The sequence below is a fragment of the Hetaerina americana genome, unplaced genomic scaffold (assembly GCF_022747635.1).
Source record: "Hetaerina americana unplaced genomic scaffold, ioHetAmer1.1.p SCAF_10, whole genome shotgun sequence".
Taxonomy (NCBI): Eukaryota; Metazoa; Arthropoda; class Insecta; order Odonata; family Calopterygidae; genus Hetaerina; species Hetaerina americana.
The window spans coordinates 43,334,027-43,347,871 of NW_027286070.1; the positions used below are offsets into that span (position 1 = coordinate 43,334,027).

Genomic DNA, 13,845 nt, shown 5'->3' on the forward strand with positions numbered 1-13,845 from the left:
CGATTTTGCTTTCTCATGGCTAAGTTTAGATATATTTGTAATAGTAATATTGTATTCATGTACAAAAAATAGACAGTTTTTGTATTCATTACAAAAATTGACTTCGTAATTTCAACGAAAAAATACGTGTTTAGATTCCCTTATGTTATTTAGATCATTTCACTCTGATGGCTGCCTGCTTGTGGTTGAATTTGAGTACCAAGGCAACTAAGATTATCATTCTGAAATTTGATATTTTATACTTAGAATAAATTTCACTGAGGTTGGAATTAACTCGATGCGATTAAAAATAAAACATATAATGAAGAATTTGAGCCTAATGATACTTTTCAATATTATCCTTAACGAACGGTTTGGTAGAAATCCTGCCAGCCACTTAATTTAGCGAACTTATTTTCCTAACAGAAATTTTGTACTAGAAGTTTTGCGGTGAAGGCAATGGTTCACCCGGTTTTAATTAAATCGAAGTTGAGAATGCTATGATCGGAAATTTCATACTTCCTATCAGTGGAAAAGGTGTGAAAGTATTAAATGGAATTAAACTCTTCGGGGATCAGATTGAGTCATAATATAGCCTTAAAGTCGTTTTCTTGCTCAGTGAAAACTTCGTCAGTTCTGGAGTAGTGTGTCCATCTTCAATATGTTGGCCATCCAGTCGTTAGTTCGTACAGCTCTTCGTATCCAATAATCATATCTTTCTCAATAGCAGCCAATCTGGACAGTATTTTCTAAACCAAGATATAAGCCCCTGGGTAGATAGTTTCCGCAAAGATGAAAACCGGCAACCGAAAACCGATTTTTAAATGTGTTTATACATGCATTGCATTATAATTCCCTTCAATGAAAGGGCGCATTTCCTTTTCTTACTGCTTAAGGAGTAAATTCAATGTTTATTAAATACATTTGAAACGCATTCAATCGAAAATATTTCGAAATATATCATTTGTCTATTATGATTTTTGTCATCGTTTGGATAAAAAATTCCAAAATCAAAGTGTGAGTAAAAGGTGTTACAGTTTATTTTGGAAAGATATCTGATTTCCCAGTGTGGAAGAAGGGAATCAAAGTCCTCATAGGCCTTGAATAGTTTGCAGAAACAATCTAGGAATGCTTCCTAATTTTATTGCTAACGCCAAAAAACAGCCATTGGTTCGTGAAGTCTTTTGCTAAGATTCTCGCCGTCCAAGAATAATGAAAGGTAAATTCTTTGGACAACGGGCGCGCATTCACGGATCTTTGCACAACCCTGGTCTTATCAATTCTAACGTTATCTATAATAAAAAGGTAATCATTGTTCTTTAACGAAAAACAACATAACGTGATTTCTGGCACGGATGCGAATCATTGGAACTGAGTCGAAAATTACGCAATCGTAAGCTCGAGCTATGAGTGGTTATATCGTGGGTGCGTGCTAAAAGATCCGTGGTCGTGCCCCTGGTGCGTTTTTACTTGAATAACAAATAAGCCTTTCCGAGCATCCTTAGCTAGTGCTCCAGTTATTGTACGTGCTATGAAATGACGACGGGAAATTTTCCGCGAGTGAAATATTCATATTCGCCCACCACTAGTAATTTTATCCGGATCCCTATCGTATTTATTATTAGTAATTTTGAACTTAGCATTTTGTGAGATGAAAATTATTTTGTCATTGATTACCACATTTTTATTCATGAGAGGCAAAGTTTCCCCATCACGTCAAGTGTCTCTATCTAGATGTAATTGGCTTGACTGCATTTCAGTGTACGTATAGTCGATTTTGGGTATCTTTCGCCATCTCATTGATTCTTATAGACGCTATGTCATTGATTATTGGGGTAGTATAAATTTTCAATTTAATTTATTTCATCATCGCATTAATAACCTCTGGTGCTACTGATTTAATTAACTCCCTCCAATATCGTTTGACTTACCAAATCTCGCGACCGTTTCTACTTATTTCTTAGAATTTTGAACACCATCCCTACATTATTTCACCATCGAATCTGAGTAGGTTAGCCAATTTTTAAATTTAATCAAAATGAAGTGTACTGGCTTCCTGGAAAGGGCAATGTGTTGTTTCAGAGCAAGAATCACACAAGTTTGGTTCCCATTCATTAATAAACCAATTTCAGAATTCTAGCTGCAAAGAATCAAGCACCGTTTCTAAGAAGACGGATTTGATCAACACATGATCCGATTTCTAATGTTTTAAGCCTTATTCAGTCCACACGTTTACCGACACGTGAAGAATAAAAGTATAGATAGGTTACTCCAGTGTGCATTTTCAAGGGAAAGCGTGAGTTTTTGAAAAGTACGTACGTACGCACATATCATCAGATAATGTCAAAGCCGTTTCGGGTCCGCTGGAATCCTTACATTTTTTAGACTTTTATCAGTAAATATTAATTCTTATGGCTGAATAATTTTTTATATTTATTTTCCAAAATATTTCTACCACATAAATTTCAATCATCGGTCGATACGATGAATTTACAATTCCTCCCCAAAGAGCTGGGCCTTTTTGTCACGCGGGTTGCTTGCACGTAAGGATAAACAATAATTGCGCCAAATTTGAAGAGGCGTAAACGGATATTTCCCCTTTTGTTGACTTGAGAAAGATAGAGGAGTCCATAAAAATAATGAAACCGTGACTTATATTTTTCTGTGGTTCATTGCGAACGCTCGTTTACGTGTGTAATGGGGACATCAGAATTTCCTGAAAAGTTGACGGTCGAATTTTCATGAACGACTAATGGAAACTAAAAATTAAATTTTTTTGTAATCATGCAAGGAAATACATTGTTATGTTACCTAAAAGAACATGGATAGAGATAATTTGGAAATAAATGTATGTAGCATTCTTTATTACCAATCGATTAAGTCAAATTCAAAGCAGACGGAAACGACTTCTCAAATTACTCAGCAGCGAAGAAAATATAGAGATATCAGAAAATTAATGTGGAATAACTGCCATCGAAAAGTTCACTAAAAACTATTCGGAGCGAAATATGAGTGATGCTTCCTTGTGGACAACTGCAATAGAGAAACAGTTCGCGACCCACTCTCATCAAAGTAAATACGGAAGTAGTGGCGAACTTCTGACGAAAGTTTTAGGCGTGGACGTTCATTTAACGATAAACTACTCACTTTTGGGATACGAATAGTTTCTGGAGTTGATATTTCATTTAACATTCAAGTATTTCTCGAGAACTAGCTCCACGAATTTCTTAATTTTTACGATGACGAATTTCATAACTTGATCTACGTACGTAATGATGATTGGATGTGGCCAATATGATTATCTTGTCGCATTCTTTGAAGCGAAAAATTACTGTTAATTCTCATTCACTGCAAACATTCATAGCTTCTGTGAGGTGAGATGACATGTATTTATTTTGAATGCAGTGATTCCTCGCGGATACATTGATTTGATCACCTAATGTATGGATTTAATGAAATTGGCCGTCATCATGAAGAAGAATCCACGTCTTTGTCCTTCAACCTCTACTTTTGATAAGTCTCATTTCGTTACTTCAACCGCAGCTCATACCCCATTGCATGATAGTTAATTATATATTCATTTTCGCATATCTCGTAAGATTGAATACATCAGAATTCCTTAGAAATGTGTGCATCTTCTATTTTTTATCATTTCTGGTAAGATGCTCGCCAGGAATAAGGGGGTGAAACCGTTAGTTCCTCTTTTCAGTAGTGTCATTCATAATGAAACACGTGTGTGCGTCAAGCTTGATAAGGATCGGGTTTGTGCCAAGAAGTCATGCCAAGAATGGTCAACCGACAGTGCCACCAGGCCAGCGTCCTGTCCGTATTCCAAGAAAATGAACCCTACCTTTAACTGACCACTCTTCGGTAAGGAATGTGGATTATTATAGAGTACTATTACCGTACCATTTAAGAAACATGGTTCCCGACGGAGCTAAACTAGTAGAAATCCGTACCATAACGTAAAGAGCGGGGGATGATACCATCTCCTGGCCTTGTGCGTTTCGCAGATGTCTTCATTCTCTTAAATAATTAAAGTACCTCCTAACAGACGAGTTTAATGAAAGGATAGGAATTTTCTCCCGAAAAGGTTTACACACACCCATAAAAACTAAAATTGAATGATTATCGGATGGCCATATAAATTTTGAACTGCCGGCATGGTGCATTAGATAAAGGCACCCAAGTCTACATTGAGCCTGGGAAAAAAGTACGAGAAGTGTGCTCGTAGTTTCCATGAGTCTATTTAATTGCTATAAAATGTGAGACGAATTTTTTGAAAAATTCCCTAACCGGCTGTAGATTTAAAGATTCACATTCCAAATTTTTTCATATCCGTACGCGGGTGTTCCACATTCGCAGGCCTATCATTTTGTTTATTTATTATTTTAAAGATGGGCATTATGCCTCGGGTTATTCAAGTAAAGTTTATATCCGCGCGCATCGTAAAGTGAAGGAGGTCGTAAATTCTTCTAGATTTTCGTTTGGGATAACAATTATTTTTTTCTTTAGTGTGTTTTGTGAGGTCGAAAGTGGAACGAAGAGTATAGCATTGGCGAGGAAACGAAGTCTCTCGTGCCGAATGACCGTGGTTATTTCAGGAGAAGCGGAAATAAATAAATGGACAAAATTCATCGAAAGCCGTCTGCTGACTGATGTCGCGCGATACCCTCCCGTCCTCCCTTCTCCTCCCCCCTCTCGTGCGATGAGACTCCATACTCCCCCCCCCCATTCTTCATTCTTCCCTTCCTCGCGTTCCTCCCCCCTCCCTCCCTCTCGCCCCTCCCCCAGCTCGTGAAGAGGTTAAGAAACCTTGGGAGGGAGGCCGGAGGGTGCGATATCTCCTTAATTAATGTGACACCCTCCCCGTCCTCCCTCTTCCGGAGTACACAATCCGGGCGTCGCCGATCTGGGAGGACCCCAGTTCGGGGGTTATCCGCCAGCAGCGAAGAGGAGGGCGAGAGGGGGAAGGGAGGAGGGGCGAAGGTCGAGGAGGCGGCGGCGAGGATTAACGAGAGGGGGTTGAATGGGGTCGTCCAAGCAAGCGTGTGCGTGCTTGTGGGAGCCAATGCGAAGTCTCGTCTCAGCGCTCGGCCATCCACGCAACCCCCACCCAACTATCTCCCTCTCTTTCTCTCCCTGTCTTCCGCCCGCACTCCTCAAGAGCATTCCCAGCATCCGCGGCACATTCCCAACTGTATGTGCCTCTCTTTTCTCAAGTCGAAGTCTCTCGTTGTGATCTACTCCCTCCTTGCAGTCAGGCGTGCCAACGCCAAATGAGCCCATTCCGGTCATGATGTCCGGTCCGCGCTAGGGGATTTCTCAACGAAAAAATTGAACTGTGAAAATTTTACTCTATAAACATATATAAATATGTGAAAGGAATTTCTTCGAAGGGGTGTATACTCTAAGATTTATTTCAAGCAAAAATCAAAAGTCAACCGATCTAAATGCATATTTAATGAAATGAGATAGGGCAAAGCTCTATATATGAGCTTAATTAATTAATAATATTAATTCATTAATTGCCACCGCTCATTCCATACTCTCTCTCTTGTTAGCACGGATGCCGCATAGGCAACGAGGAAATACTGCTGGTGGCGTCCAACAGCATTAGCTAGTAGCGCGAGAAATTTATTTCCCATGTTTGTGCAATTCTTGAGTACCACACAGTAAGGAATGCAGTTGGTTCTACAAAATATCATGAATTAATTTCTTCAGAAATTTGAAAGAAAATTAGAAATTGTTAGCTGCAAACCAGAGGCATGGAGGAGTCGTGTAGTTTTTTATGGAGGTTTCTAGTTAGTTTCTAATGGTACTAAAAGTGTATAAAAAATTAGCCAAAATCGTAGTGGTCGAAGATTTAAAAACCGACGTAACGTTAAGGTGACTATACGATAGGTACGAGTATATATAGGTACGAGTAGTTATGCCCAAGAAAATAACTTTTTTCCCGGCAATCCAAATATAAAATTACACTTATTGAAGAGAATTATGGTGGTGACGAGGGAGTAGAAAAATATGATAGAATTGAATTACTGATGTTTTCTAAATGCACTACTATGTAAGTCGCGTAAGAAAACGGTAAATAATTGTTAAAGAAGAGTATTGATCTTCAATCAATTGGTGTTACGATTGGAAATTCATTTTTTAATGGCAAGATATGGACGTGGTAGTCTAGTGGGTACAGCATAGGACTACTGACCGTAGGTCCCGGGTTCGACTCCAGTGGACGCCTCTGGGAACCCTCAGTTTCTCTCAAGCTGTGTAATTTTTCGGGTATAAGATCTTCCAAGGAAGGAACTGACCCTCCTACCCTGATGTGTGAATTTCACACACCGTTGGGTGAGTATTGGCTTTGGCTTAAGTTGGGCTTAGTATTGGGTGAGCTCTATTCTCACCTATCAAACCAAACATCAGGTTGATTACTGTAGTTAATTGGCAGGATATCAATTATAGTTTAAAAATTTGAAATGTGGGTGCGGAGAAGGATGTACATGGGTGAAATGGATAGAAAGGAAAACAAAAGAAGAAGTGCTGGGCATAGTGGGGGAGGAGAGATAATTGTTAGGAGAAATCCGAAGGAGGCAGGAAAGGTTAACCATGAGCATTATAATTGGCGATGGAAGATGAAGACTATGACTGGGGGGAGAACGATAGGCACGTGTGTCAGAATAGGAAAAGAAGAGCTTTTTCGAACGGAATTTTGAAGAAGGATTTATTATCGGGAAGGGTGTCAGGTTTCGTCTTATTAGGTGATCCTTAGAAATACAGAGGTGTTCAGGCTTTTTTACGAGGATAATTGAATAAGTAAAGAGACAAATGCTCTCATTCAAAACTGTTCCATAATAATTTACCATTTTTTCAGGGGTGTTAGTTAGAAACCTTGGGATGAGCTCTAAACTGCTACTCTATTATTTTATGACAACATACCTCAAAATCTTCAGTTTCCCATGGCAAGTCCGCTAGAAAATAGCACCTTGGAAGAGCAGCGATATGTCATTAGGTCTTTATAAGGTTTTATAAGGTATAAAACCTATTGAAATACTTTCTAAAATGTTGATAAAATACGGGAAATGTTATATAAATCGTGTGAATGTTTACAAGTAGGCTCATCGTTTTAAAAGTGACCGAACAAGTGTGGGAGACGAACCCCGAAGTGGACGTCCAGTCGAAGTTTCTGGTACCTCGTTGAAATCGAGAATCGATGGATTTATTCGCGACAACAGATGGATTGCTGTTGAAATGATAGCTAAGGAAGTTTAAATAAGGGTTAGAACTGTTCAAAATATCATTCATAACCACTTTTAACTACAGAATAACGTGTGCGAGATGGGTTCCTGGGCAGCTTACTGATGCCCATAAAGAATCGAGACTTTCCATTAGTTAAAGCTTAAAGCGACGAGGTTTGATTGAAAGAGACGCTTTTTTGAAATGATAGTGATTTGCAACGAGGTGCGCATCCTGAGACCTACTGAGACTACTATCCTGAGACCAAAATACGGAATATGAAGTGGAAACACACCAGCTCTCCCGTTCGCCAAAAATTCAAGGTTCCAACTTCCGCGGGTAAAGTGATCCTGACCATCTTTTGGGACTCACAGGGTCCATTCTACTTGAAAAACAGCGAAATAGCAATCCCCAGTACTACCCTGAGATGCTAGAGCTCAAACTTAAACCAGCTATCGGCAGCAAACGCCATGGACTCTTGGCAAAAGGAGACATTTTTAGCACGACAACGCTTGCCCTCATGCGGCCCAGCTGACCCGTGATAAGCTTGAAGAATTGGGTTGTGAGGTCATACCTCATCCCGCGTACAGTCCAGACCTTGCCCTGTCCGATTTTTACCTGTTTGGACCGCTCAAAGATACCTGATGTGGAAAAAGATTTGCCAACAACGAGGAAGTCAAGGCAGCGATTCAAAAGTGGCTTCGGGGCCAAGAGGAAGAATTCTTTGCCAAAGGAATTAGGAAGCTAAAAGAAAGATGGGACAAGTGGTCAAATCCTAACTCATACGGTGGAATACCAAAAATGGTTTACATTTAGAAACAAAGAAAAATGAAGTTGTGGATTATAAACTTATTTATAAATTTAAGATTCCCCCTGTATTACACGATGAACGCGTTCCTTTTGGCATTAAGGGGCTTGGCGGTCAAACACTGAAAGCACGTAAAGTACTAAAAGTACCCATTGCTGTTTGTATGATGATTTTCAAACCTCTTCCAATTTATTCAGGAACTTGTCAATCATTTTCATGATGGTAATCTATCCGATTTTTTTTTAATTTTACCACTACGTTTTAATCCTCCACTACTGTTGTGTTTCATTCCTTACCTATTACCAGGTATTTTTCTGATTGACCATAGAAAGCTCTCTACTGCTTCCTCCCGGTGACTACTTGTCGGCATGTAAACTTTTGATTGCTGCCAGATTGGTTGGGTCTGGCTTTATCTTTAATGATGCATTCATTCTAACGCTCACATTCTCCATTTCATTACCCTCATATCAAGTTTAATATTCAATCCTGTGGCTTCTCCACGTTGAAGCTCCTCCTCCTTCTCTATAAAATTACTCAGTAATCATCGCTTCAGTAATAACTACTCTTTCTACTTTCAGAGAAATAAAAAGCGTGGAAACATTCACTTCAGTGGCTACAGTAACTCATCGTAAGGAAATTAGAAAAAAGAATTATCTTTCATTTCTTTTCTCCGGAGAATATAATGGACTATTTCCCCGACTCCACCACATTCTCCTTGCTAAAAACTCAGAAAAGTCTCCCTCGTCTCTTCTCCCAAAAAGGAAATTAGAAAATTCACATGTTTAGAGCTTTTTGAGAATTTTCCAGAAAGGGCGTACATGAGTTTTTGCCAACAATCCTTTGCTAGGTGGTATTCTTTTTCCTCTTAAATGAACTAATATTCGCACAGCCGCAGAAAGAAGATAAATTGGTTGTGGAGACTCTTGTGACCTTGTCAACATAGCGCGCATCTTTATTGTGATTTCATATTATTTTTAATGACTCGGTAAGAGCAGGTGTAACGAACAATGAACTATGGCATTTAAAAATTATAAATGCTCTTTCTGACGATGCATGATACGTATGCTATGCATTTCATGCCGTGTCACGTTAGGTAAAAACTCACTGGAATAATAGGGTGCGGCGCTTAAATCCGGACAAACGCGCGTTTCCTCGAATGAGATTTCCTCGCCGAGTTATAGAGTATCTCTGAGATTTTGCTAACCCCATTTCTATTTCACTTCCATGGTAGTTGAAGCTGCCCGTCCCTATTTTGCCGCTTTTTCAAAACACTTCCCAATATACTAGAGATCTGTATGGTAATGGTGTTAGAAAAACACCATTTATCCCTAAAATGTTTTTTTCAGTACTGTTTACAGATTATTATCGCAAATTAAGTGATTTCAGCAAGAAATACTGTAACCAATCCTGGTTATCCGATTATAATAACAATGTTCGCACTTAGTCTGTAGAGAACATTCAAAGTCTCGGCTAGTAAGCTTTTTTTCCTATTTTTCAAACTAAGAGACGAGGCAATAAGTAGTTAAATATGAGGAAATTCCGTGGAAGAAATCGAATTGAAATATCGAGTGATGTAACAGTGGCCGGACATCAATTGTTCATATCGGACGAATGTGAAAAATATCGAAGCAAGGGTCGAACAACGATAAAAGGGATTAGCTATGCAGTGTGAAATAATAATATGAGACGTCTCAAAACACAGTCCCGGTGAAATCCGAAACCGAATTTCTTCATTCGGAGCCAATTTCCACAATTTTCCGCTGGCTGCCTATACTCGGCACTAGTAGTAGTAAAATTGTCCACTGCGGCCTTGAAGAGTGCACTTCTGCTTTCGCTGAATGATGCCTACATCTAAGGACATTACAAAGCAACAATATCAAAGCGTAAAAATCATCGCCTTGACCGGGATTCAAATCCAGATCCCATGATGTGATGCACTAGTGCAGCCTTTGCAAGCTAGAATAAAATAGTAAAGAAATGAGATAGTAGAACAGATTTTACTGTAAGAATACTCGGCAGGTAAGGTAAGTTACTCGAAGAGGCCTCGGTAGCTTAACTGGCTTAAGAGCTGGCTCGAGCAAACATCGAGGGATACAGTTCGAATCCCGGTCAATGTAAATAATATTTACATTTGAGATTGTTGCATTGTAATGCGCATTGGCGGATGGCTCAGTTAATAGCTACTGTTGCGGCAACTCCCGCAGTTTCTTTGAATATATCTAAGGAGGTTTTAATTTTAGCTTGCGGCTTATCTCAATGGTTAGGGCATTCATGCTTATTATTGAAGGATCTTTATATATAAATATTGTATTTTTTGCCACTCTTTTTCTCAGAAGTTTAATTTAGATTCTTGTCAGCGCCTTATACTCTATTTTTACAAGTTGCGATGTAATATTCTTTGCCACATTAATCTTACTTGAAATTTTACTCTACCATCTTATTTCTTTACTTTTTTATTTCAGTTTGCATGGGATGCATTTGTGTATCGCATTATGTAAGATTTTGAGGGAGAGCTTCTTAAGAATCCTCTTAGGATTATAGCTATCTTAAGTTTTCTCATAGGCTGAATTCAGCTTACTGTTCAGTTTTACCTGAGTGATTAATTTTACCAAAGAGTATTAAAACTTCCTTTATTAAATAGCCAACGATCATCTGATCCAATTCAGTGTTTATTTTGGCAAAATATATATATGTGGTTTCTGATACCCCCTCGAATGCATATTTGTACAAACTAAATTGTTATAAATGAATGACATCTAGAATGTTGTTTCCTCAATTCAATGATTTAAACGATATTTCGAATGAATCCTTAGTAAGATATTAAGAAGTCATGGGTTCTAGCTGCTTTGCTTGTTTAGTCACTCCCAATCATTTAATGGAAGGTTAAAATCACCATCAATTATAATTATATTATTGTCCCATTTCAACGAGAATCCTGATGTTTCAGCAAAGGATTTGAGTGGGACATCCGTATCAAGTCACCAGAGTCCTTGCAATGGCTATGTTATGGCAATAGCATTTTAAATTGCAGTTCATATCCTTATTTTATTTTAAGCCTTGAAGTTGCACCAGTGCTTTCTCTTTCTTTGCCATAGAACACATGAAAGTGATTGCTATATTGCGATTTGATTACAATGAACACACCACTACCGCTATTCATTCAGACTTCTTTTGTGGAATGGATGTGCATTCACTATCACCAACAATTTGCAAAGGTTTTGCTGCCTGAGATTTCCTTTAAAAAGCAACTTTTTGTCCTAATGGCTATATCCATACGCATGCATACTTTGTAGAAATTGCTCTGCACATGATATCTTAATATTTGGCCTACTTTACTAATATTTATATGATCAGTGGAGCTTTGTGCTACACTCTATCAATGAACTAAAATTTCCACTGATCCACAGAAATATAACTATCAGTCATCAACCTCTGCCTTACACTTAATACTATTTTGTTAAATGTGATTGCTATTTTAAAGTATCCTATTTTATGAAACAGTCAGTAATATATAGATCTTTCTTCTTAATAATTGAATATTATTTGCTTGAAGATGAGTAGATACCCACTTTAAATAGCTTTAATATTAAGCATTTTATTTTTTCCAGGTGAACTCAAATGGCATACTTTCCTTTCGGACAGACATACCAAGCTTTTTCAATGTCCAATTTCCCCTAGACTACCCTGTGATTGCTCCCTTCTACTCTGATGTTGACACAAGAGGCACTGGGACAGTATTTTATCGGTGAGTGATATTCATGCACCTATTATTGCAGATGCCGGTTTGATTCAAATAATTGAGTTTTGGTTGAATGAGCATCTTAATTGCAGCTGTTGAAAAACGGAATAAATATATTCCTTGGTTATTACCTAAGCCACAGAGTTTTTTTTTTAAATATCTGATATAATTTTTCATTGAAGGGAAACTCAGGATCCAGCCCTATTGAGCAGAGGAACATCCTTAGTAAGAGAATTATTCAGTTCTGGATCATCGTTTACAGCCCAAAGTGTATTCATAGCTACATGGAAAGGAGTTGGTTACTACAATAAAGGAGCAGATAAGGTATACCATTCTAGTTTGATTGTTCTTTTATGATGAATCAGGGACACTTTTTTAATAATTTTGTTTCAGCATTGTTATTTGTGCCTGCTCACGTCCAAATGGTGAATTTTGTGGCCCATTTACGAATGAATTTTATGGGAGAAAACAAATGACTTTGTGATCTTTTGAATGCATTTCTTAACTTTGTAAATTTGAATGATTTAATCAAATAAAAAGTAATGGAATGCCAGCAGCTAAAATTTGTGCCTTGGATTTTCAAGTTTGGAAAAATTATTTTTCCAAGCAAAATTTAGTAAAATTACATCTAATTATATAAACAATTTTCAAATAACAAAATGAGCACAGAAATCAATATCTTATCAATTTATTCTTAGAGCATTCATTTTGGCCTCATTTTGAAGATATGGATTATGAAAATTATTGATAAGACAATCGTAATGAATGTCACAAAAAGCTCAAGTTAGTAGAACTGTGCATACCCAGTTTGAGAGGCTGAAATGAGCATTGATGACCCTGTTGCATACTCCAGTGTCACATCACAGGAAGCATGACATGAGGGAAACACTACATGGGGTAGTATGCATGCCATCTTAGTTAGAATGTTTAGTGATGTAAAACTGCAAGGAATGTAATATTTCTCTTAAGTAAAATCCTACTCTGAATTCTTTCAGCACTTTTGATCCAAGTCAGAAAATATTGAATCAAGATGAAACAGAAGAGAATAGTTTCAATCAAACAATTGTCATGAAAGGACTAAATTCCCCACAATTTCTGCAAAATCTGGGATTCTGTCTCCTGGGAACATGAAAACTTATTGCTAGATTAAACTAATTGTGAATATAGCATTGCTGTTTATAAATGGAAAGACTAACCAGATTCTCCCCATCATCATGCCTGCAATAGTGATGATGTAAGCAAGGGATGTTGCTAAAAAATAAATATGACTCTCTTCACTTGCATAACCCAAGAAAAATAATGTTAATATTATAAGGCATTTTTCTCTTTTAAAGACATCATCCCTTCTGTTTTCTTAATGGTGTTCAAATGCTACCTTACCCTTAATGAAATGACTTGGATGAACCATAATTAAAATGCCTATTCATTCACATGTGCACTATCTTTTGTAAACATGTGAATATAGCATTATTTATGCATTGCACTGTATAAGTAAATTCATTCCCCAATCTGACATTCTATATGAATATATGTAGATTTATCTCAACAAATGATAATTCATTTTTTAGATTTTAAGTCTATCATTGCCTATCTGGTTAGATAGATGATGATAGGCTTAGAGTGAAGACTATTTTTAGTGATTGTATTGTAGCATATGATCAGCGCTGATTTTAAGTTATACTTTGTGACATTATCCTCAAAATAATGGGGTACAAGTTTCAAGTACATAGTTGCTTGATTTGATTCATTCTAGAATTTTATCCTCTGTAGTAACATTGAATTGAATGTTGAGATAGTGGAGTGATTGTTAAAAAATGCATGCTTAAATAATTACGTGCCTAATTCAAACAATAAATACTGTACAACTAACTGCATTTCTAAATACAAACTGAATCATGCCTTCTAAGGAATTGGAAAGTACAGTCAATAATGTACAAAAGTTATTATGGATAGATAACCACTAGCAAATTATTTGTTTAACATCCATCTATGAACCAGAAAAGATCCAAGAGAGAGGGAACATATATAGAAGAACTGTATGGTAAAGGCATTAGGCTGTCAAGATTAGACATAGAAGGAGAGTATG

At 37.5% G+C, this 13,845-nt stretch overlaps 1 protein-coding gene across 4 annotated transcripts in view; it reads left to right on the forward strand.

Moving 5' to 3' along the window:
- LOC139700081 (nidogen-like) overlaps positions 1-13,845 on the forward strand; it is a 97,097-nt gene that overhangs the window by 40,112 nt on the left and 43,140 nt on the right. For all 4 annotated transcript variants that reach the window (XM_071598577.1, XM_071598578.1, XM_071598580.1 and 1 more), the window contains exons 2-3: positions 11,629-11,765; positions 11,942-12,083. In XM_071598577.1, coding sequence (XP_071454678.1) covers positions 11,629-11,765; positions 11,942-12,083 — 279 coding nt within the window. The remainder of the gene's footprint in view (positions 1-11,628; positions 11,766-11,941; positions 12,084-13,845) is intronic.